The sequence below is a fragment of the Melanerpes formicivorus genome, unplaced genomic scaffold (genome assembly GCF_026170545.1).
Source record: "Melanerpes formicivorus ecotype bairdi unplaced genomic scaffold, bMelFor1.0.p_v2 SCAF_8, whole genome shotgun sequence".
In the NCBI taxonomy this organism is placed as follows: domain Eukaryota; kingdom Metazoa; phylum Chordata; class Aves; order Piciformes; family Picidae; genus Melanerpes; species Melanerpes formicivorus.
The window spans coordinates 7,008,112-7,034,795 of record NW_027142360.1 but is presented as its reverse complement, the minus strand read 5'-3'; the positions used below and the strand labels follow the sequence as shown (position 1 = coordinate 7,034,795).

Genomic DNA, 26,684 nt, shown 5'->3' with positions numbered 1-26,684 from the left:
ACCCCTGAGTCTCCTCTTCTCCAGGCTAAAATGCTTTGTAAAGAGCTTGAGTCCATTCACGTTTTTCATTTAAGAAGATAATTCAGCCAGGAGATGTATGCTCTGTATGACTTTATTTGGAAAAACAAAACAAAGCAAACCCTCTTACTATATTCTCTAAATTTCATGCACTGTCCCAGAAACAAAAGGGGAATTTAATTTGATTTTTTTTTTCCCTGAAGGAAACCTGCATCAGAGGTTGTTTCAAATCAGACATGAAGTTCTGCTGACCTCTTCTGGAAAACCAGAAAATGTCACCTCACAATCTGGTAGGCATCCTTATTAATTTACTGTGCTTCAAAGTTTAAAGATTCCAGAACATGGGTAACATGAGACTGCTGAGCTGAACTATCTAAAAAAGCTAAAGCCAGGGAAGAACAGTTAATGATGCAGATTTTGTTTTAGAGAATGAAATCTAGTCATTTCACAAAGCTGGAGGAGAGGGCCAAAGGCCACAGTAAGCTGCAAGATACACTTTTAATTATTGCAGTATCTGCTGATTAGGTTAGATGGAAATGCTTGACTTTTGCACCTGACAATTCAAACACACACACAAAAAACCTGACACAATCATTTGGCTCCAATTAAAAGGAGAAAAAAAAAAGAAGTCAAAGATGAATTCTGGAAGGCAAAGACATTTCTTCAGAAAGGTCTTATTGACTGCATTCTAGAAGCTTCTACATCTAAAAAGAAATTGGTAGGTGAGGTTTAAAAGAAATGGCATGTTTTTATATAGAATATATATATAGAAATATATATGCACAAACGCACACAAAAGAAGTGCCTTATCATAGGAGATTAAAGGTATCTACAGTGACTGCTTAGAGAGTCTTGAAATTAATTTTTCACTAGGATATCCATCCTGTCAAATAATAACAATAACAACAACAATAATAAGAATAATAATAATAAACCAGGTTGGAAGAGACCAAGATCATCACGTCCAACCCATCAACCAACCCAACCCACCTAAACAACTAACCCATGGCACCAAGCACCCCACCAAGTCTCCTCCTGAACACCTCCAATGATGGTCACTCCACCACCTCCCCGGGCAGCCCATTCCAATGGGCAATCACTCTCTCTGTGTAGAACTTCTTCCTAACCTCCAGCCTAAACTTCCCCTGGTGCAGCTTGAGACTGTGTCCTCTTGTTCTGGTACTGGCTGCCTGGGAGAAGAGACCATCATCCGCCTGTCTACAACCTCCCTTCAGGTAGCTGTAGAGAGCAATAAGGTCACCCCTGAGTCTCCTCTTCTCCAGGCTAAACAACCCCAGCTCCCTCAGCCTCTCCTCATAGGGCTTGTGTTCCAAACCCCTCACCAACTTTGTTGCCCTTCTCTGGACTCGTTCCAGCAAGTCAACCTCCTTCCTAAACTGAGGGGCCCAGAACTGGACACAGTACTCAAGGTGTGGCCTAAGCAGTGCAGTGTACAGGGGCAGAATGACCTCCCTGCTCTTGATGGCCACACTGTTCTTGATGCAGGCCAGGATGCTACTGGCCCTCCTGGCTGCCTGGGCACACTGCAGGCTCATGTTCAGCCTACCATCGACCAGTACCCCCAGGTCCCTCTCTACCTGGTCGCTCTCCAGCCACTCTGACCCCAGCCTGTAGCTCTGCATGGGGTTGTTGTGGCCAATGTGCAGAACCTGGCACTTGGATGTGTTCAATCTCATGCCCTTGGATTCTGCCCATCTGTCCAGCCTGTTGGGGTCCCTCTGCAGAGCCTCTCTACCCTCCAGCAGATCAACTCCTGCCCCCAGCTTGGTGTAATCTGCAAATTTACTGATGATCAACTCAATCCCCTCATCCAGATCATCAACAAAGATGCACTGTAGTGCAGCATTCTGAAGTATTAGCTTTTTCAGACACAAAGAGAATGCATACTATATATACTTACAGTACTATGAAATACAACACTGTGGCCTTTTCCTAAACTTTCTATATGTGCTGAGAGGTTAAAGCAGATGGCTCGATGTCTTATAGCATCCAGTGTTTGTGCATCAAAGAAGTCATGAGGTCTTGCTAGAAAAAAAGGAAAAAAGGAGGAAAAGAGATCATTAGTGTTCAATACATTGAAAGGATTCAAACACATGTAAGCATGTAAGTCTGAAGTGCCATTAGTGAACCATTTATCATTATGACAGCAGGACTACTTTATCAAAGCATAGTAAACATTAATTGGAGAGAAAGAGTGGTAGGGGTTGGAAGAAACTACTGGGAACCTATCTAGTCCAAGTTGCCTACTAAAGCAGGTTCCCATGTCTCGGGTTGCACAGGAATGTGTCTAGGTGGGTTATTGAAGGCTCCAGAGGAGACTTCACAGCCTCTCTGGGCTGCCTGATCCAGTGCTGTGTCACTCCCAATGTAAAAAGGTTTTCCTTAGGTTTAGGTGAAACTTCCTGTGTCCCAGCTTGTGCCCACTGTTCTATCACTGGACACCACTGAAAAGAGACTGGCCCCCAGTAAGCAAGAGCTTTAGATATTTGCAAGATGTGCCAAGAGAGCCACAATTTGTTTAAGTTAAAACATACTCCTTGTAGATGAAACAGCTATTTTCACCAACTGAATTACACTTGCTCAGTTTTACCTTTCAAGTGAATTCCATTCTTTCTTAACCTTCAAAATTAAGAATTTGTTAATTTTGCTGAGTACCCCTGGGAACATCCACTGCAATAATCTCTTAAAAAAAAAAAGTCCCATTAAACCCAGATCTCATTAATAAATGTAGTTCTAATTGAATGCAAAACCAGACCAGCTCAATTACAGTGTTTACAGGAACCTACTGGCCAAATCACCCTGCAGCATAGTCAAAAGTTCCAACGTTACTGCTGCGGCTTTAAATAAAGGAGCATTAAAGTACTTCAGAACATGACAGTGCATATAACAAACATCTTAAAACCAGAATTATACATACACCTTATTACTTAACTTTATTAAAAGCAACCTGCTCTGATCTAATATATATATATATATATATATCACTAAAAAGCCCAGCTACTGGCACTGGCTACTGAGATGCTGCAAAGAGATCAACAACAGCACTGAGAAAAAAAAACGGCTTGGTGCTGCAATGGAACACAAAGCTAAAGAGAGAATAGAATAGAATAGAATAGAATAGAATAGAATAGAATAGAATAGAATAGAATAGAATAGAATAGAATAGAATAGAATAGAATAGAATAGAATAGAATAGAATAGAATAGAATAGAATAGAATAGAATAGAATAGAATAGAATAGAATAGAATAGAATAGAATAGAATAGAATAGAATAGAATAGAATAGAATAGAATCTTCAAGATCATCGCGTCCAACCCATCAACCAATCCAACCCACCTAAACAACTAAACCATGCAACCAAGCACCCCATCAAGTCTCCTCCTGAACACCTCCAATGATGGTCACTCCACCATCTCCCCAGGTAGCCCATTCCAATGGGCAATCACTCTCTCTGTATAGAACTTCTTTCCTAACATCCAGCCTAAACCTCCCCTGGTGCAGCCTGAGACTGTGTCTTCTTGTTCTGGTACTGGCTGCCTGGGAGAACAGACCAACATCCGCCTGTCTACAACCTCCCTTCAGGTAGTTGTAGAAAGTAATAAGGTCATCCCTGAGTCTCCTCTTCTCCAGGCTAAGCAACCCCAGCTCCCTCAGCCTCTCCTCATAGGGCTTGTGTTCCAAACCCCTCACCAACTTTGCTGCCCTTCTCTGGACATGTTCCAGCAAGTCAACATCCTTCCTAAAATTATGTATTAATTATTGTGAACACACTGAATAGTTTAGTTCCCCATTAATTTTTTTTATCTCCAAGGAGTAATAATGCTGGAGAAACTCCACAATGCTAGACATGTTTCTTTCTATGTACAAGTTCTTTGATTATTAGTAAACAGCTTGTTTTCTAGCCAAGAAGCACTAAACAGCACCACACACTTCAGTTTATAACAAGTAAAATGCAATTAGCACCCATTTGGTATTCTAAAAGCTATCTAAAGCCAGCAGGCACCAATAAAGCACTTTTCCTTTTAGAAAAGTACTTTTATAGTTAAAGCATTTCCTGAATAATAAAAACATGATTTAATTCTGATTTGGAGCATAAAGAAGGTCTATCAATGCTACACCAAGAACACCAACCAAAAAATAACTGCCACTAAGCACATAAATGTACACTGTCAGAAATAATACACCCATTTAAAGTATTTCATATAGTCCAGTAGTAAAATCACATGAGCAAATAAGGTATGAAAAAAAGCATTCAGGTTTTCTAAGCCTTGAGAGCAGTAATTCTCAACACAGCACACTGAAATGAAGAGCTGGTATTAGATCATCAGCTACCTATCATCCTGTCATTTGCAAAAAAAGCCACTTGAAATTCTGTTGTCTTCATTTAAAACAACTTCTAGATTCCTTTTCACCAAGATTATCTAGCCATTATTCCAAAACCTCCAAATTCCACTTAAAGCTAGTATTTGCTGTGCTCCTGGGAGTAATTGTTGTCAAGCATTCATCTGTACTTTATGTGTTGTCCTTATCCTATCTCAGCTGGATATTGCCAATTAGGCAATCATCTCAATACAATGTTTTGCTGCAAGTTGCAGCTCATGCTGCAGGTGGTCAGTGATGCAAGAATATAAATATTTTATAAATAAATACAAGGGAGGGAGGAAAGGGGGTGGAAAGGAAAAGACAACCCCACATTTTTGGTTTCATACTGGAAGTTTTCTCAGGCTTCACCACTGGGTAACATTCAACAGATGCAGAAGGCAGGCCATGATCTGTCCAAGGTATATGAACAGTTTTATTTATTCCTTATTGACTGTTAATGCCGTATATTCTAGGTATATTAAATCTATTCACTCAAAATTGTCTTCCAAGTATGGTATCTCCCATCATGTTTAAGACAAATAATTGATGTTTACCTGAAACTGAAGTCAAACAAATTAAAATCTTCATACCACTAGCTTCCTGAATGAAATTCCAAGTCTCACGTGCGCTCCTTGCCCAAGCTACCAAGCTTGTTGCTTTTGTGCTTAAACCTTTGATGCTAAGCTCCACAGCCATTGCTAGTAAGTCTTCTCATTCCCACATGCAAGCAAACTGGCAGCCTCTGCACAACGAGTAGAAGCCAGCATCTGGGAAGGCCCATCGGGCCTCAGCCCAGAGTGTCTCCAGGGGAGGGACCCTTGCTGAAAGCCCTAGAAGCTACAGCGTTTTACTGCCAGCCCCACCGGTCGTAAGAAGAGCCTGACACGTCTTCAAGAGGACTGGTCCCCGAGGGTAAGACTGCCCAGTTGACAGGGAAGGGACTAGCCAAGTCTGGCAATCCAAAGGTCTGACAGCCTTAAGCTGCAGACTGACAAGCCACAACCGTGTGTACCGGCTCACATAAAGCAGGAGCAGCGCCTAGGCACATGCCTGCGTGACCCTGCCGTTGCAGGAGAGAAGAGGTCCTGCTACTTCGCCACTCCGTGCCCTGTGAACCCCCGGGGAAATCCAGAGCACCGTCCGTGCCTGTGCTCCAAAGCTGGGATCTCTCAGAGGGTCCTGCCCACTCCTTCGAGCCAAGCAAAGGGGAAGCCGCCGCTCCGCGCAGCCACACTTCTTCCCCGGCGCCATCTACGCTAGCCCTGGAGCCCGTTACTGCAGGGCCGACCCCGTCTAGGGACCAGCCCTACGGGGCCAACCCTGCAGGACCGCTCCCTGCCGCCCAGAGGGAGCCATCCCGAGTCCTGCAAAGGGAGCCTGCTTATCAGTTAGCCTACGTTCTGACCCCTCTCCGCTGCCGCAGGAGGGTACAAGGTTGCCCGCCAGCCGCTCTGCCGTCGCCTAGCAACTACCCTCGCTACAAACAAAGGACACAGCGTGCTTTCCACTCACTAACATTCAGTTCAAAGCATCCGCGCCTAGCAGCATGTTTCCAGTCCAAGCCTCTGACACATCGTAATACTTTCTCCGTATACATACAGAGAAGCAGCTACCAGCATTCTGTCGAGTCGCCACCTGGTGGACAAGCGGTGGACTTGCAGCCTTTGTTCCATTAATAAAAAATAATTCTGTAAATACTCTAATTGGGTCCAAACTGTAAATACTAAACCTCTTATGGGGCGTATATGCACGATTGTGAACTAGAATCTGTATATAAAATAGTTATTAATCGGTTATTGATAATTGCACTAATTCATAATATTAATATTTATATAATTCCTATTTCTTCTTCATAAATTAATAACCTCTTCATCACAGCAGGTAGCGAATATCTCCACAGAGGGAGAATCCACAACACACTGGGCAGCCTGTTCCGTTGTTCTGTCACCCTCACAGTGAAAAAATTCTTCCTCATGTTTCCATGGAACTTCCTACACCTCAACTTCCACCCATTGCCCCTTGTCCTGTTCATTGGGTTTCACCAAGATGTATATAGCAAATCAGAGCCTCTAAAACACCACTAATGTAACCAGCTATAAAGGTGTCTCTAGTAAAACATGCTTTCATCATAAAAATACTAAGTACCAAACATAAAAGAGCAGCATAGCATTTATGGATAGGAGTAAAAAAAGGTAGAACAGTGAAAAACTGGCAAGATGTTATGAAACAAAAAGATTTTACAAGTAACAGTAGGAATTCTTATAGCTTAAAGGATCACATTCTTGACAAATACAAAGCCACAGTACAGTTTTCTTTTTATTTATGCACAGATGTCCCTCAGAAGGGTGTTAAGACTTCAGACAGAAAACACAGAAACCAAATCTATTGATTTTCTGTATTTAAACTAAGAATTCAGACATAAGGATTCTTCAAGAGCAGCACAAATTAGCAATCAGTTGCCAATAAATATTTAGAAAGCCACACACTGCAAAAAAGCCAGGGCCTAATCAAACAATGAAGAAGATTTCACACCACCAAATAGTATCTTGTTTTACACCCAGTTGCTGTTAACTTCTTCTGACCCAACTTGCCGAGAGCCTGGTCCACATGTTCCAACACCACTCCTTTTGGACACTTAAAAATCTAAATATACATCTGTGTTCTTAGCTTTATATATTGTAGACTGAAAATGCTGTTGTTTTGTTACTTTGCCTTCTCAGACAAGGGTCCTTGCTGTCTATTTTTATTGTAAACACAAGTTTGCACACACACTGTTCTTTAATTAAAGGTAAAACTAAGTTAATAGACAGACAAGCAAAGTTGTATCAGCCCTTTGTTGAGTCCACCTAATCAATAATAAGCCACATAAAGTTTTAAAGGAGAGCTACCAATACTTAGCATTTTCAGAAAATGCCATCAACTTTGGATACATTTCTGGGTCACATAACCCCTGGAGAAATACATAACAGAAGTCAGTTCCCAACTCAGTTAGAGATGATTTTTGCCTTAAGGCATAACTCAGCAGCCTGCACTGCACTTTCTCAAGAGGTAAGAAGATAAATTGCTCAGGCAGCTGTCATTTTCCTTCCTGTGTTACACTTGATCAAGACAGTAGGACCAATCAAGTACTACAGTCTGATCTTTAACATTTCCATAACTTATAATGCATACATTTCTTTGCCACAGATTCATTCAATAATTATGCAGTAAATCATCACAACTAGAACATCAGAGCAGATCATTTGAAGTTTTAACTATGAAGCCCCTGAACTTCTAAGTAAATAATGTTAATCAATTACTAACAAAATGACAACCAGGAAAAGTACTTCTGCATATGCTGAGGGGAAAAACTGAATTAAGATGCATTACATCAGCCACCTAACAAAATTCATATGGACAAGGAAATTAAGATGCAACTCAGGAATCTCTGAAAGTGAAAATTTTGAAGTGACCAGTCTGAGGCATCTATATTTCATGTGAGTAAAACAGTCAACAAATCAAGATAATCCCTTAGGAACTTGCAAGTATTTCAAGTAAATTTCCTTTTCATTACAGCTATGATGAACTAAAAGGATAATGCAAAGTGAACACCCAAATTTTCATTGATTAACCTTCCCTTTTGAACCTTTGCATTTCCATGGATTGCTCGAGTCAAAGGGAAAGCTCTTTGAAAGTAGAATTCTGAAAAGAACAAAATAGTTTACCTTCTTTGAATGTTGAATCAATGCCAAAAAACAAGAGGAATAACTGAAGTTTACACTTTTAAGATGCTGAATTATAAAACTTGCTCACATCATAAGAATACCCAAGCAATTAGGGAAAAACTCAAAGTAACCACCTTGCCTAAAGTTAACAGCTGCTCCTCCTAGAGCACTGAGTTGCATAGTTGTCACAGTGGAAGAAAGGCACAGGAAATGCACCTTCCAGAATTCTAGGTGATTAGAATAGAACAGAATAGACCAGAATGGACCAGACCAGGTTGGAAGAGACCTTCGAGATCACGGCATCCAACCTATCAACCAATCCAACCCACCTAAACAACTAAACCATGGCACCAAGCACCCCATCAAGTCTCCTCCTGAACACCTCCAATGATGGTGACTCCACCATCTCCCTGGGCAGCACATTCCAATGGGCAATCACTCTCTCTGTATAAAACTTCTTCCTAACCTCCAGCCTAAACCTCCCCTGGTGCAGCTTGAGACTGTGTCCTCTTGTTCTGGTGCTGGCTCCCTGGGAGAAGAGACCAACCTCTGCCTGTCTACAAACTCCCTTCAGGTAGCTGTAGAAAGCAATAAGGTCATCCCTGAGTCTCCTCCAGGCTAATCAACCCCAGCTCCCTCAGCCTCTCCTCATAGGGCTTGTGTTCCAAACCCCTCACCAACTTCGTTGCCCTTCTCTGGACACGTTCCAGCAAGTCAACTGCTAGGAGATAGGACTGAAATGATTGCCTGCTTGTGAAGAGAGCTTGATTTCTGTGGGCGGTGTAACATACAACAGGTCCATTATCTAGTGATTCTCTTCAATACTATAAAATTGACTTTGCACTACAGGTTGAGACTAATGCACTTTTTTTCTTCAGCTGTTGACATACACCAGCAGGAAAAAATAAAATAATTAAAAAAACCAAATCAAATTAGTTTCCAGATGTCTCTGCTCCAAAATGAAACTGCCACAGTAGCAGATCTTAACTAGCAAATGAGTTCAGAACTGGATGGTGGCATCCAAAGCAATTATAAAACAAAAGCTACATTTCCTAACAATTTCCTAGTTTTTCCTAACCATTATTGTACATTAGAGTCTTTAAATGAATTTGACATGGTTATTAGTCTGATTCTAGTACAACTGAGGAATCAAACAACTGCATCAAAATGGACTAGAAAAGCTACGGGGTAAGCGGTTGCAACATGCTCAAGAAAACCAATCTCACATTGAATGATAAATCATACTTCTTATCAGATTGGTTCCTAGAAATTGAAAAACATCACTGTGCAAAGAAAATTTAAAACACCCCAAAACACAGCAAGGGGAGTCTGCCCAAAATTAGAACTTGGTTATGGCTCATGAAACTGTCATCAAGCTAATGAAATGTTGTGCTCAGAAGAGATCTTATGTAATATGCATTTCTCTCTGTTTCATGTGAATCTGCAATCTCCATCTGCAGCACCAAACTTCAGATCTCCTCATCACTAAACAGAACATTTTCCAACAGTGATATAGTTAGCAAACAAAAAGTGACTCTAAAATGAAAAACATCTTTAAATTGTAAATGCAAACTGTGACTCAGAGATGCTTTGCCCTAAAAAATGAACACAAACAGAGTGTAGAATTGCTTTCCTCCTGTCACCAGGAATGGCGAGACCATGAATCTAAGGATTATGAACCCTACCAGACACATCTGCTGAGAAACAACCACATGGAAGAGGAACTTCCTATGCAAGTCAAAACATTCAAGAGCTTCTGTTTCTGGAAACACTTACGTAATGATCGTCGCCTCTTGTTTTTTAACTTTCTTCTTTTATTCATTCCAGCTTTAGATGGAGATTCCTCTTTGGCCTTGGGCTGGCTGGCAACTTTCGAAGAGTTCTGCTGGCTGAAGTGTGTGGGCACGTGACGGGCAAGTCCTCCCTGAGATGCAAAGCTGGCATTGCACCCACCGACTACACACTAATGAGAGAAGAAAACAGAACACCTCTATCAGCATGCTATATGGCACCCATGTACAGGAGTCTGACACATCTTTCAGCTTCCCTTTTCGGGCTCATCTTCCAACACTAAAGGGAAGACAAGTTTTTAACAAGCATGCAATTCTTACAAAAGAAAAACAGAAACATCATCTGAAATACATTTCTAGCTGAACTCTGTAACTCTCAATTATTATTATCCATGGTATGATTTTCTATTATATTTTATTATATTACGTAGCATACAACCAGACAATGCACTGACAAACTCTTCCTATGTAAAATAAATGCTTCTGAAGATTTTTTCCCCTTCACTGATTCACATTCCCTTGCCTTTCAAAATACTGCAATTCTGTATTTCTCAACAGCTCTCTCATCATTTCGTAACAGTAACATTCTCTAGTGTTCTTCTTTCTTGTGACTAGTCGTAAGTGAAAAAAAAATATACCCTTACCCACATTAAATTTCTAACAGCTTAATGCTTTGGGAAAATGCTAAGTGAAGTCACTAAATAGTCAACTTACAGTTCTGTCTAAAACTTCAAGTTCAGTATCTTGAAAGTTGTATTAACAATTCTTTACTTGGGGATGCTACTACAGCTTCAGAAGTATGTAAGAAAGTCCTATTTAAAGAAAATGACCTCTCTTTCTCAAAACAATCAAAGATCCAACTATAATTTAGCAAAACCCCAGAAATCACAAAATAGATGTGACTAATCTAGTAGTGGCTACAATAATTGTTGGCATTTTAGTAAGTATTCTGTTTGTATTTACAACCACTTCATTTGCAAAGTAAGTACTTAAATCATACTGTTGAAGAGCAAGGCATAAACCTTTTCTCTTGGGCTCTGAGCATACAAGAGTAATAGAATGGCTTAGGTTGGAAGGGACCTTAGAGATCATTTGCTCCAACCACCCTGCCATGGGCATGGATGCCTTTCAACTAGACTTGGCTGCTCAAGGCCTCATCCAACCTGGCCTTGAACACCCCCAGGGCAGAGGCATCTGCAACCTCCCTGGGCAACCTATTCCAGAGCCTCACCACTCTCATACTGAAGATTATCTTCCTAAGATCCCAGTCTAAACTTACTCTCCCTCAGTTGAAAACCGTTTCCTCATCCTACTGCTAGACATGCTTATGAAAAATCCCACTCCAACCTTCCTGTAGGATCCCTTAAGGTATTGGAAGGTCCCCTGAAGTGTTCTCTTCTCTAGGTTGAGCAACCCCAGGTCCCTCATCCTATCTTCAGAGCAGAGGAGCTCTTGCCCTTATATCATCTTTGTGGCCCTCCTTTGGACTTGCTCCAATTGCTCTGTGTCCCTCTTATGATGGGGACACCAGAACTGGATGCAGTATTAAAGATGGGGTCTCACAAGAACAGACCAAATAAAAGTAATTTTAAGATACACATTCCATCACTGGCTGCACTGGATTGTATATCCACACAATCAGTTTTCCTTCTGATGCAGAAAATAGTAGCAGGGCAAATGAACTTTCCAGTGGTTTAGGCTGATCAGCTTTTCTTCCACGTATGTTCTGCTCCTCCCTTTCTTTTCCCATCTTTCTCAGCTCCTTCATCTGCACCTCTCTTCTTTAGCACTTCCTTCCACAGAAAATGGATGAGGCAGCTCCAACAGGAGTCCAGGAATAAGTGACACTGCAATTATGGACATAGCGCTGTTTTCTCTGAAGACTAAGGATGAGTTTGAAAGGCCTTAGAGTGATCTGCCTCAACCCTACAACTTTGACTGAAAGACAAGAAAACAGCACTAGAACAGCACTTTACATGTTTTGTCCCTAAAACTCAACTGTGCTGTTTTCCAGCAGTGGCTGCAGAATCAGAAAGTCTGCTTCTACCTCACACCTAACAAATGGCTTTCCATCATCATCATAAAATTATACAGTGTCCATGAAGAGAAAAGCTTTCATTAAGGTGCTCCTGAATTCAGCTCCTGGCTCTTTCTGAGCTTACTAACACTGACATAAAAAAGGCCACAAGGGAAATCCCTAAAGTTCAATTACAGTGAGAAACTAAAATTCCCATTTTGCCAATGCCTGCTAGAGATCAAAAGTAACTTAAAGTCTTGATCCAGTGCATGTGTTGCCATATTCCAAGTTTATTAATGTACATACCTTCAGGAAATAACACAAACTCTGTATTAGGCACATTTTAAACATTTTGTAAAATACAAGTACATAAGGCTTAATTAATTCTATTTCCTGTCAGATGGGAAACACTTTTATGACTTGCAATGTCATAACTTTACTTGTCTACTTCTGTACGAAGATAACAAATATATTCTAGACAGATTATCCACAGAAGATACAACTCACTTCCTTGCTCAGCCCAGGTTTTACTTTCCACACCCCCAAACCAACATCCTTAAACCTTCAATATATGCAACTAGAAATTACCTCTTGGTATTAAGTCATATTAAATATTTGCAGAAATCACTACATTCAGATATTGTGTAGTTTTGAGACTACCTGACCATGTCATCCAGTTAATCAACAGGTCATATATCAAAGATGACAGAGAGAATAACTTTGTAGTAGACAGGAAATAGTAGAAGAGGAGAAAAATCTTACCTGTTTTTCTTTATTTTTATTTTTCTCTCTAAAATAATATATCCAGCAATCCGTTACTAATGGGCAAAGTCTCTTCTCTCCAAAGATAAAGGAGCAGTTCAGGCTGTCACTTCAGGATCTCGGGACGGTAAGTCACACCAAATCGGCTTCCCACCAGATAATTAGACAGATCTAGAGGGCTTCTAATAAATCAAACTCTACTGTTATGTACAACTTCAAACCAATCTCTTCATTTTATTTTTTCCCCCAAAACCTAAATCTCATAATTTTGCACTCAATTTGAGGTATGATGGATTGGGTCCGGATTGGTGGATATGTTACTTCAAGAGAAAATAAGTCAACAAGTAAGAAGTTGAATTTCTCCAGTGTACCCATACCCACCATTATTAATGGGCAGAAATGACCAGTGGTTTCAACAAATAGGATATAAAAAAATCTAGCAAAACAGGTTGGGTTTTTGTCTAAATGCAAAATGACCAAATCTCCTTTTTAAAACAGTCATTGTAATTTTCCCAAGAAATCTAAGTAGTATTTTAGACAAGTGGATAAACCTCCTTATTGTCTCAGCATCCAAGTGTTGAGGCACAATGACTTCACATTTTCTATCTCTACCTGCAAAACTCTAATGGATAGAAGATATTCTGTCAACAGACTAACAGATATGTACCTCATGAGAAGACTGAAGCTGTTTGGTTATGTTTTCTGCATTTCAACAAGTACTTCTGTACTCAAGAGATATACCAAATGCAGTCAGTCCTTAATGAATTCTAGAAGTTACTGGTGGTAGAATGAGCAACAAATTTCATTTTTATTATTACTTACTTTTCCCCTTTTAAACTTTCTTTTCCCCTTTTAAATGTCTCCAATAAACCTGTCATTTGTTGATTTTGAAAGCATTTATCTCACATCAGCAAACCTTGCATAACTGACCTTAAACATTAAGGGCATACTCCCTAGTATCAGAAAGCACCTGATAGCACACCCACACACAGTCTTGTATGTACACAAAACTGCTACATGCAATTATTTTGCATAAAATCTCCTACTGTTTTGTGCCCCCTTCATTGTGTCTAACATCTTCTATTTGGCCACCTAGACTACATTTTGAAAGCTGATTTGATATGTCTTCAAGTAACTTTCATTGCTTTTTACAGCAACGAGGCATAGAAAGTAGGTTTTTTGGGGGGCAGGTGGTTTGGAGTACAAGAAACCATGCTAGAAAAGGCAGGTTATCATACCATGTTAAATATTCCAATACTGATTACTTTTAACAGTCAAGTTTAGGACAAGTAAGATAGAATTACTTCATTTACTTTCTTCTCAACTTGCCAGAGAAAGTTACCAGCATCAGTTTTCTAACTCAATTGATTACTCCCCTAGATCCACCTGTCTACATGCTCAGAAAGCATGAAAGTTTTTAATGTGTTGAACCTTCAACAGGACCACCAGTATGGATTTCTAAAAAGCTGCAGAAATTATGTACTAACAGAATGGAAAAAAAACAAAACAACACAGTCAATGTCTTCAGAGAAACAATTACATGCTCTGAGAACACTTAAATGAAAGTCTACAACAAAAAAGAAAAAGGATGGCTAGAATCAGATTGCAATAAGCAAAGGGAAAGCAAGCTTCTAGGAGCTTCACATATTAAGAGAAGCAGCAGAACTTCAAAAATACCCAACAGTGGGCCAAAGAAAGTCAGTAAGTTCCGTAACACCAGCTTGTTTGGTTGGTTGTTGCTCTTGGTGAGAAAAAAAACAAACCTCAGAAACAGTTTTTACCAAAAGTAGGATTGGGAAAGCACACAGCTTTGCAGAAATTGTGCTTGGTTACAGACTGAGAACTAGCTGCAATGGCAACTGTCTCATTTAAAGGACATTCTTCACTGGTGGATAGATTTGTGAGTGCATTAGGAAAACACACTTTATCAGTAATAAAACTAGCAATGATGGCTTCAAAAAACCAACACACAAAAAAAAAAATCACACAAGCAAAAAAAATCCATCCATGTGGTTCCACATGAAACCTGAGGCCACCAGTATTAAGTATTAAAAATTCAGGAAACAAAACAGAAAAGCAGTATGATGAGTAACAGGGAACTGAGGTCCTATCTCCTGCCTAAAGAGCTAGCCTATCTTTTTTTCTTTCCTCAGCAGATGACTTAGATGAAATGGTATCATCACTAGCAGGAAACTGCCCCACATAAAAATGGAGATATGATAACCAAGGTCTCAAAAATAGGTATTCATAAGGAAATTTACCTTTTCTGTGGCACAGATATTGAAATATTAATGCTGAAGGAGACATGCTAAACCTCACAAACAGAAACAACAGGAGACATTTTGCCATTGCAATTTTGAAGTGGGTTGATTTCTGTGATAAATAGACTACAATCACATAGTTTACATGAATACATGGGAAGGGCAGATAAAGCCACAAAGAACTTTGAACAGGAAAGCACAGCTGACGATTTACAGCTGAAAATGGCTTTTAATCAAAGGGCATCATCATGTGTATTGATAGTTAAACCCAAAACAGGCAACTACATAAAATGAGTCCACTTGCAAGCAAAAGGGTGACAGGCCAGGGACTCCTTCAAGAGTAGCTCTACTGCAAAGAAAGCTTTATGCCTGAGACAGTCCCCATCCTCCTTTCAATTTAAGAAAATACTTTTGTCTCCTATCTTGGCTAGAAATATAAGAACATAGCAATCTGCCATATATCTGGTCATCATAAAATGGTAGTGCTTTTTTACCTTTACAAAAGTATATTTTCTGTGCTTTTAATTGTCAGTTTCCTAGTTAAATTCTTCGCCTTTCTGACTATCTTAAGCAGCAGTTCTTCAGTCAACAGCATACAGCTATTTCCATTACTGCCTTTTACAGCTTTCCTCAAAAATCCTGACATTTACTTCTTTGTTTTTTACATGAAGCACTGAAAGACTAGATATTTTCTCAGGTTCTCTAAAATAACAGATCCCTTCCTTTTATGCTACAACCCCAGCATGCTTTCACGAGACAGCAGAAATTCCATTTGTAATTTAGGTTTTGGGAGATACTTTGTCTGCAGTAATCACCAAGAACAAGGGGTCCTTAATCCAACTCTGGCTTGAAAAAAAATTGGCTTTTCCTAAAAGGTGAGAGATTCTGATTTAAGAACGGCTAAATGCACCAAACAAACATTTTCTGGTTTTGAATGACTGCCATGAAACAATTAGCAGTGGCTGCTCTTGGACTGATCAAGACTAATATCCAGTGCTTGCTTAAGCGCTTTTGTATCAAACAGCACATTTCAAAGGCTTCTATAAGAAAAGAAGCCAGCAAGGAAAGGGAGCTAGTTAATTACTAGGTTGCTATCACAGACACTTAAAATACTTGGCTATCTCATGTGAGACCTGTAGCCTACATTCAGCATAAATGACAGGAGAACAAAAGATGTTACAAAATTCTACTCAGACCCCAATTATCCTCCATTCAAATCCCCCAGGAACAGATTGAGAAATATAGAGATCAAAAACAAACAAAGGGACTAAAGGCAACAGTGGGAAAAGAATGCTGAAGTGACACACATTGAGCCGTGATGATTAACTACTGCAGTCCTAGCCTGTGTTTTGTCCTTTCCCTTAGTGTGACTGGCAAGTACAGAAAATCAGCTGGGGAAATAATACATATTTAACACAATAGGATTATCATCAGAATTAATTGTTTTACATCTTAGGGCTCTTGATGTAACCAGAGCAGCCAAAAAGGTGGGATACCAAGTTTTACTGACTTTGCTAGGTAACTCTAACAGACTCAAAAGTACTACTGGAATTTCAAGCTATGCCCACACCTCTTGGAAAACTAATGGTTCTAAAATTGAGTTTCTTGGGTCTAGACCAAATAAGTACACAGATTAGCCTACCTGAAAGACTCTCCCTCAAGACCAAACTTGCCATTATGCTTTAAGGTATATAAACCATTTAATTCAAAAACTAGTAGACCTAAGGTGTAAGTTTCCTCAAATGATTGGGTGTTTTTAAGTTTTCTTCAGGGATTAGCATTTAAGATTAGATTAGCTGCTGGAACAGTCATATCTGCAAGCTTCCAGGGATCTATAATACTTATGCTATGCTTTCAAGAGCATGCTAAACTTACTCCTGTAAACAAATGTTATGACAATTTCAAGAGTTCCCTATTGTTTATTTTCTCAGTCAGAAACTTTCAGACTACACTACATATTTCAGTATGGAAAAACATCTAACCTTCATTCAAAAACTTTTTAGGGTGCCATGCACTATTTTTACTCCCTGGGCTTTAAGTTTAGCTTTGTTTTCCATTATAAGTATTGTTACAAGCTATGCAAAATTACTAATTTCTGGAAAACATCACTGCAGTGGGAAAGTACTTCTGAGAAATAGTTGCCCTCAAAATAGTAACAACTTAAAAATGTTTAAAAAAATAATAAAAAAATTACCTGAGAAGGATGAGAAGAGAGAGAAGTGGAAAAACAGTGACTAAAACTTGGTGAGGTTGGGGGTAGTGAAGAGGAAGACATAAAATGCTACCTAAACTCAACCAAAAAAAAAAGAGAGAAGGTAATAAAAAAAACCAAAAAAGACCAACCCCTAAGTCATTTTCATATCCTACATGGAAGGAGAACTTCAGTCTGAAGTAGTGCGGGTGGGACTTACCATAAAGTGATCCAGGACTGACAGCTATGAACTGCCCCAACTGTATCCATAAGAGGATGAAGCAACTCATTAATAACGGATTGGTGGATATGGGAATGATAAACACTACTATACCTAGAATTGCAGGTACAGATTAGGGGGAGAAAGAAAGAGAAAGTTAGAAAATACTATGCAGGAAATATAGTCAGCTCAATGGTCCTGTATTCCTGACTTCCTTATTGTTCTCAGAGAGGTTAACCATATAGTCCCTGCCTGTGTTTCAACCGAACTGTGCTAACAAAACCGGCACTTATTCAGGCACAGAATGTGCATCATCAGGCATGATCCAAAACTTACTGTGGAAACGTAAAGCACGAGGAAAAATATCTCACATTATAAGCAGCTCAGCTGGAGAGTACACCAATAACACTGAACTTCAGCACTATGTAGTTTTACACTCTCCTACCACTTAGATTTAAAGACACAGAGAACCAACAACCATTTTCTTTGTTTCTGTAGCAGAACAGAACCTTTGGGCACAGTAATTGCAAAGATGAAGGCTCAGCTCACTGGATACTTTTTAAGAGATCTTCCTGTGATGGCATTTTTCAACTAATGTACTGCATCAAGAAAAATAAACAAGATCACTCATTAATTAAGAGACCCAATCTTACGGGGAAGCTTACCTTGAAAGGTTTGTCCCCACTGTGTGTCAGCATATGCCTCTGCAACCAACTTTGACTTGTTGAAGGTGTATTATATACTTTGCAACCTTTCCACAAGCAAACAAACACCTAATGGAGTAAAAACATGGTAAGTTTACGCAAGACAAATGCAAAAATCAGATTAGTAAAGCAGCCTGTTTTCACAACACAAAGTATTTCCAACCAATTCTGAACAGGAACGCTTTATTCTCTAACACACTTCTCATATTGTACCAAGGAAGAAGTAAATTACAACCACAAATACTCAAAAAAGGCAGGTCACTGGAAAAAATATCAAGAAACAGATACCTGTAAGAAAAAACACCGTTCAGAACCACAGCATCCCCTGATGTTTGTTTACACTCAACATGCTTATCCTTCAGATACTGAGCCATAACATTTGTTAATGACAAAGCAAAAGCAGACAAAGAAAACTGTCCACTCTCATAAGCAAGTCATAGTTTCACTTCTTTGAGGTTTTGTTTTTCACAACATGGTTTTAGATAGCAGTTTTATATTTTATAATACTGGCTATCTCTAGTCAGGGCCTTACTCCTAATTCCTGATGAAGAAAGTTACAATTTCTCCTTGGATTCAAATCCATGGGTGTTTTGTGATTCCAGCGTGCAGATCAGTCATACGCACAATAGTGAATTAAGGGGAACAGAACTTACTCATGCTGCTTTTCTCTCTCCTCTTATTGTGTCTATCTGAAACTGACAGAATAAAAGAAGTTCAATGAACTTGCCTTTCATTACAATTTCAACAGGTCTGCCTGTGAAGGGAGGTATAGCCCTAATCTGTAGCAGCAAAATAGTCCCCAGGAACAGCATTGTTCATAATACAGGTTTTCAGAACTGTAGGAAACTAATTGGATTTGAGTTTCTTGTTCCCTTCTGGAGATTGAAAAACTGAATCTTCAAAAGACTGTATTTTCAAAACAAAAGAGCAGCCCCAGGAGTACTAAATGCTCACTGTATAATATATAGATAGCTTGGTTTACTAATACAAAGAAGAAAAACCCTGTATAATTGATACAGGCCTACTGACATGCAAGGACCAACTCCTTAAATCTTTGGTGTTTGCTGCTCCTCAGTTTTTGAGACTCCCCTGAAACCACAGAATTGGTATTTCTGAAATTCCTGGCTCTGCAACAGCTGTGTAACTGTCCAAATATTTCCACCAGCAACTGCAGGGCACTCAAAAGAATATCAGTAAGAATATTATAGAGACTGAATATTACAGAGACTATGGAAATGCAATTCCTCCACAGAACAAGCGCTTGATTTTACAACAACCCAGCAGAAGACCAACCAAAGCTTCTTGGGAACCCTTGTCAAAAGGCTGAACCCAAAATACTTTGGAAAAAAAACATCTGAGGGTAGTAAAACTATTTGCCAAAAAGTTTACTGGGCTCTTCACAGACCCATCTGGTTTAGTTTGGAGCCATTATCTCAGTATTAGCCTGCAAATGCACATTTTAGCATACAAAGATGCTTATAACATCACTCTTAATTTCTCAATAAGCAGCCACTAACCCCACTTTTCTTCAACTCTATTGTCACTCTAGTTAAATAGTATCTGAAATGCAATTAAAACCGCACAATCATTTCTAACGCAACTTAAACACCTCACCAGCAGGTGGCAGACAAATCCCTGAAAAGAAACCGGCTGGAACCCTTCTATAAACCAAATCCAGTAGATGGGTAAGAAGAGTGAACTAAATGCAACAGTTATTAGGCACTTACTGTTTCAAATAACCTCCTCTTTCAGAAAGAGAAATATTAACATTAAAACAAAAATATGCACAAATCATGTCAGAATGTAAGTGAACTAAAATATACTAAAAAACCCCAACAAAACCTGAAAAGTCTTCCAGTCCATGTTGTAAAGAAATGAAAGGCAAATGAAAAAGGGTCATGAATGAGATTAACAAAACCCCAAACAACCACTTTTGGTTATGTGAAAGTCCCCAGAATACCAATACACCTCAACCATTTCATTGTTTCATCCAAGATTCATCCAACACTTCAATAAACTTATGAACAGAACTGTAAAAAAACATCTCATGAGCAGCTAAAAAGTCAGCTCAATGGATTGACAATTCTGCTTAGAGCAGAAACTGAAAAATTATCACCAAGTATGAAGGTGAAAGCTCAATTACATCAGAAAACATTAGCTAAATACAACCAAAGTCACAGCAGTCTCGATGACACAGTTACATAATAAAGTAATGCAAATTAGCTTTTTATTAAAGTCTCCTACTCACTCAAAGCCTAATAGCCTAACATTTTATTTCTGGAGAAGTGAAGGACACAAGTCAAAGGATAATGACTATTCTAGCTTAAGATTACTAGCTCTCTAAGAAATCTGCCTTGCAGATGACACCAAAGTGGGTGAAGTGTTGATCTGCTCAAAGACAGGAAGAATCTGCAGGGGTAACTGGACAGACTGGATCAATGGACCATGGTCAACAGTATGAGATACAACGAGGCCAAGTGCTGGGTCCTGCACTGGAGTCACAACAATCCCATGCAACACTACAGGCTTGGGGAAGAATGGATGGAAAGCTGCCCAGCAGAAAAGGACCTGGGGCTACTTGCCAATAGCCAGTTGAACATGAGCCAAGAAGCCCAAAACCATCCTGGCCTGCACCAAGAATAGTGTGGCCAGTAGCAGCAGGGAAGAGATCAAGTGCCGGTACGCAGCACTGACAAGGCCACACCTCAAATGCTGCGCTCAGTTTTGGGCACTGAGTTGCTGGAGTATGTCCAGAGAAGGGCAATGAAGCTGGTGAAGAGTCTAGAGAAAAAGTCTTACAATGAGCAACTGAGCAAACTGTGATTGCTTAGACCTCATTGCTCTCTACGGCTACCTGAAAGCAGGTTGTAGTGAGGTGGGAGTCCGTCTATTCTCCAGAGTATCAAGCGAACAAGAGGAAATGGCCTGAAGCAGCACCAGGGGAGGTTTACAGTGGTTATTAGGAAAACTTTCTTAACTGAATGAGAGGTCAGACATCAGAACAGGCTGCCCAGGAGTCACCATCTCTGAAGGAGTTCAAAAAACATATAGACATGGTGCTTTGAGACATGGTTTAACTGCCACAGTGGTGTTAGGTCAATAGCTGAACTTGAATTTAAGAGGCCTTTTCCCCCCAAAACAATTCTGAAGAGTTACAGGGCCAAAAGCAGGCAGATTGCTTGTTTGATGAAATGCTAGTTTACATGACACATTCCAGGCATCAAGGTAATTTGGGAGGTTGGGGAGGGGCAGGCAGTTCAAATTACCCTAATGGAAGGTATTTTGAAACATTACAGTTGTGAGACCAACAGAAACTGCATCATTTGACTGAAATACACATGATTACATATGCACCTCAATCAAAAAAATGATGCAATTATGTTGAAGGCATATTTGGCCTCAGTACTACAAAGCTGTTGCAGTAAGACTTTGTACTCTCAAGTCAATGAGCCTTACATCTTCCCTGTTACACATCCTGTGTATATTTTTGAACACAATAAACCAGGTTGGAAGAGACCTTCAAGATCATTGTGGCCAACCTATTATCCAACCTACTCAACCAACTAAAACATGCAACCAAGCACCCTATCAAGTCTCCTTCTAAACTCTTCCAATGATGGTGACTCCACCACCTCCCCTGGGCAGCCCATTCCAATGGGCAATCACTCTCTCTAAGAAGAATTTCTTCCTAACCTCCAGCCTAAACCTCCCCTGGCGCAGCTTTAGACTGTCTCCTCTTGTTCTGGTGTTGGTTGTCTGGGAGAAGAGACCAGTCTCCGCCTGTCTACAACCTCCCTTCAGGTAGTTGTAGACACCAATAAGGTCTCCCCTGAGCCCCCTCTTCTCCAGGCTAAGCAACCCCAGCTCCCTCAGCCTCTCCTCATAGGGCTTGTGTTCCAAGCCCCTCACCAAATTTGTTGCCCTTCTCTGGACATGTTCCAGCAGGTCAACATTCTTCCTAAACTGAGGGGCCCACAACTGGACACAGTACTCAAGGTGTGGCCTATCCAGTGCAGTGTAGAGGGGCAGAATGACCTCCTTGCTCCTGCTGGCCACACTGTTCCTGATACAGGCCAGGATGCCATTTTACCTCTAGTGAGACTCCATTTGTGAAAATGATCAAGATATGACTTAACCCAAGTTCACATGCAGTAACATGTTCACTTAATATAAGCACTTAAAGATATACCAACAGCTTCAGGATGTTGTGAAGTTGGCACACATTATCAAAACCCTGATCACATCAGATCATTTATTAAAAAGAACTTACTAGATCCTTAAAGCTAGGCATTCAAGAAAAAACACACAACACCAAATCAGGTGAACTGGTACTTTAAAATGTGAAATGTGCTGCTGCCTTTAAAGAGTAACACACTGTAGGCTAAGACAGAAGGACAAAACAAAAAGCAACACCAACCCCTCCTCGCTGACCATCCACATGTATAGAGCGAATGTGATCTGCCAAATCTGGGCTGGAGCTGAAGCAGGCATGACAGTGGTCCCAGCAACAGTTATAAGCAATGCTTTTTGCAGAAGAGGCAGGAACTCCTTGTCCATTCATCATAACTGGAGTTGAACGCCCACTGGAAATTGTGCTGTCTACGTCCATAATAGTGCTGCTTATGCTGCAGACAAGAGAGAACAAAAAAGAGAGAGAAAGTTTGTACTTGTTGGACATTAACAGAACAACTAAAAATAATAGCTCTTTAGGGGTTTGCTTCAGATCTATTTAGACAGGTTGAAAAGAAAATCTTGAACTTACTGTTTATTGTGGTTCCCTAGCTTAACTATAATAAATGCACAGGCAGGAAATAGCTACTATTACTTGACAGTGTAACTTCTTCTGGACAAAAGGAATGGATGGAAAATCCACCAATTCACTGACTTGTCAGAAAATTAACTCTCATGTGATTAAGAAAGCAATTTAAGCTACATTAATCAGCCATTCATTATTTTTTATTTCCCAGGAGAGGGGAAAAGATAAAAAAAAGGTATGCTGGGTCAGACCAGAGATATATCTAGCCCAGGATTCCTCACTAACACTGGTTCCTTAAAAGGAATACAGCACTGAAGCTTCAAGGTACTCTCAGTTTTGCCCCAGCATGGCATTCATCACATGCATGGTCTAAACTAATGAGGTTTTGTTTGTTCTGATGTTTTCATTTGTGTATTTGTTTGCTTTTTTAAAGAAACATCTCAGAGAAGCCAGAAGCAGTGAAATATGTGGCCAGCAGGGGTCATTTGGATCAGCTGTTCTGCTCTGTCTCTTGGCAGGTACACAGCCAAGTGTCACACTAGACCAGAAAAAATTGCAAGTGTGCTCTTTTCAAATACATGTATGGTATGGAGATAAATGAATATTCTTGCTAAGTAAATATTGAATAGCTACTAATACAACTTTTTTTCACCTTGTGAACCTGCTCACTGCCTCTTTGGACCTTTATGTTTGTGTCTTGCACAAAGTCATAGCACTACAGAACAGGTATCAGTATCAGTATCACCAAGGTTGGAAGACACCCCAAAGTCATCTTTGAAATGACCTCAGAAGATCAAGGTGGTAAAACTCTCTGCTTTTAACAGGTTAACACAAGAGCTAACCTGCCTGCTTCCCCAACACAAAAACAAGGGGAAAAAGTAACACACAAAACTCAGGGTTGAGCTAGTAAGAGAAGTGTTTAATATAACATCATAATCACAATGCATAATTACCTTAGCTAATAATCTAATTATTCTAATAACACAATGCATTATTACCTTAGCTGAGCCTATTTGCAGAAGAAGTGTAGTAAGATACAGGAAAAAAACCCAAGCAAAAACCAGAAAACCAAAACCAGTGAGAGCTACCTGGCTCCCACCCATCCTGCTGCCATGCCTGCAGGAAGAAGCCAACACCCAAGATCTGGAACCCCAAAGCAGCAACTGGAACAGGAAGCCTCTCATGTTGCAATCTGAACTTCAAGCCCCATAATACTTTCCTCCAGTCAGCACTTTCATGTTTGAAGCTGGCATGAGTGCAGGACAGTATGTGTAACAGCAGCAGACTCGACTCAACCCATGACACTGCTCGAACAGGAACAAGTGAGACCCTGAGGCCTTGTCCAGCTGAGATGTTAATGGGTGCTTTCAAAGGCTGGAGTTTCTGCTACCTTACTGAACAATTTTCCCAGCGTCTGATTAACCTCTTTGCGGAGGAGGGGGATATTTCCCAACATCTCCTCAGAATTTTCAATGTTGCAACTTCTGTCCATTGCCTCTCATCCTTTGCAGCTGTGGGATTTACTCCCCCTCCTTTGCTAAGCCTCCCTGTAACATCACTGAAAACAGCAATGACCCTGCCCTGCTTATCCTAGCATTGAAGAAAACAAATCTCTCAACCTCTCCATGTATAGCACTTGCTTCAGTTTTCTAACTATCTTGGAGACCCTCCACCAGATCCCCTCCAGTAGGTGAGCATCTGTGATGAGCCCCAATTACACACAGTAATCCAGGCTATCTTAATGGTGCCATATAAATGTTGACCATATAAATACACTTTTGCTAATACAGCACAGTATGCAGCAGTAATTCTTACACAGGGGCCTTTACATATTCTCCTGAGCAAAGTGCAAGGGAAAAAAATAGTAATTACATTAGAGAATGAAGATAACTATTTCCTGTTCAGCTCTACAAAACACTTGTAGTTTTCTAACTTCTACCATATCCCATTTTTCCCCCACTTCTCACACAGAATCTTTATACTGAGAGATGTCAGCAAGGTAACATTTGTGAACACCCTATCCCAAGCACAGATCTCTTAAAAATCTTCTAACTCTAGCCTATTCCTACTGTTAAAACTGACTAATTATTCTTAATCCTTGGGCTTTTTCCAAGTTAAAAAAGAATTTTTAGAGATCTTTTCAACATTTTTTTTTCCTTGAATAAAAGTATACCAAATATATACTTCCTAAATGCTCTACAAATACCACATGTCTTTGTTGGGGTTTTTGCTTGTTTTGGTTTTGTTTTCTACTTTCCCCTCTCCATTTCAAAAAAAAACAAGATCTAGCAGTTTACAAGGCTTGACTTCTACTCATAAAAGGCATAAAGGCTCTTTGCTGCTACACATATTTTCCCATGTGCCTACTATTTTTAATTTCTTTCCTTTTCCATACCCTGAATACACAGAGTGCAATCCCTCTTCAGCTCCCCCTTCCCTCCCTTCCAAGTAGTCTTGGTTCCTTTCATGATATGCAAGTCTTAATCGGTGAGTAGCAAATAAAGCAAAATGTGGCAAACAGAAGCCTACAGAGATAAGGTTTTGAATCTGCTCCACATTGCTGTCTTTCCCCAAAAAAACCTTATTTTCAGTCACCAGAAACTTCCAACAAACAAAAGAGAAAATAAAAGCAACTAGCACTGTACCAGTCCCTACAGTGCTAACAGCCATTTAACTATTGGTGATTGTCAAAAATACATTGCAAGCAGCCCCAATTTTTCCCACCATGCCAGGCCTATAATAGATGCAACCAGGGACCAACATCCCCTCCTTCCTCAACTGATGTTTAAACCAAAAATTATTCACAAAAGTAACATCTATAAAACTGTGTTATGGAAGCAAAGTTTACAAGCAGGATGATAGGAAAATTGAATAATTAAATGTGATCCCACACACACCTGAGTCAGTTATTCAAACATAGTACTCCCAAACCCAGTACTTAGAAGTAGGCTTGCATTTCTAAAGGATGGCAAAGCACTGCAGATACAGCACTCGTGAAACAGTTGCCTCTCACCACTTGATGTGGTTAACAACCCTAACTTTCTCACAACTGAAAGGTACCGAAGCATAGCACTTAATAAGTACTTTAAGTTGGATCTCCTACTTTTGAGCTATTTACTGCTGGCCTGAGCTTCTACCTCCACTCACAGCATTAGTGCCATTCTCAAAACACTCACAAAGAGGCATAAACACTCAACCTCACTACAACCTACTTTCAGGAACCACCTTTCTAATGTTTCTTTTGATAGGCTCTGCCAAAATGCATGAAACTCACTGCCTTGATGTGGCAATGCCAGCGACGAGCAGTGTGAGCAGTCTGGCAGTGCAGGCCTAGAGCCTGACATGGTGGTAGGCCATGCTCAGCGTAAGTGCAGAGCCAGCTAGCAGTGTAGCAAAACAGCGCTGTGCCTGCAGCATGTAACTAAAACAGGGCACTGGTAGCTATAAACACAGAAAGTTATCTTGGGACAACAGGACATGCACCTGCATCAACAACCTCGTGTGTCGTTAGTAGTTGGACCAATAATCTACAATAGTGCGATGGGTGGTCACTCAGAGGGATACAATGGAGCTATGCCAACGAGGCTCTCCGAGTTTATATAAGTTGTAGAAGTTCCCCTGATATGCACTTCTGCCTTTCCTTTCCCTTCTTCTTCTTTGCTTTACTTTACTGTGCTATACTCGCACTATAGTCCTACAATACTGGAACAATAAAGGAACAATACTCCATCATACTGGTCAGCTGTATTGACTCCAATCTCTGTCGTCTATACCTTGACACATTTTTTTCCTCTAAAAATAACCCATTAAATCAAAATGCTGGTTTGCTTTTTTCTTGCTCTTCTGTGCTTCCAATGCACCTCACAGTATTGAAAGC

The 26,684-nt window shown here is 40.1% G+C and overlaps 1 protein-coding gene across 4 annotated transcripts in view; it reads right to left on the bottom strand.

The window, feature by feature from the left end:
* Nucleotides 1–26,684, bottom strand: part of AEBP2 (AE binding protein 2) — a 53,923-nt gene that overhangs the window by 8,724 nt on the left and 18,515 nt on the right. For all 4 annotated transcript variants that reach the window (XM_068141909.1, XM_068141908.1, XM_068141911.1 and 1 more), the window contains 4 exons: nucleotides 22,469–22,676; nucleotides 18,013–18,120; nucleotides 9,883–10,069; nucleotides 1,940–2,064 (listed from right to left, as the gene is read on the bottom strand). In XM_068141909.1, coding sequence (XP_067998010.1) covers nucleotides 1,940–2,064; nucleotides 9,883–10,069; nucleotides 18,013–18,120; nucleotides 22,469–22,676 — 628 coding nt within the window. The remainder of the gene's footprint in view (nucleotides 1–1,939; nucleotides 2,065–9,882; nucleotides 10,070–18,012; nucleotides 18,121–22,468; nucleotides 22,677–26,684) is intronic.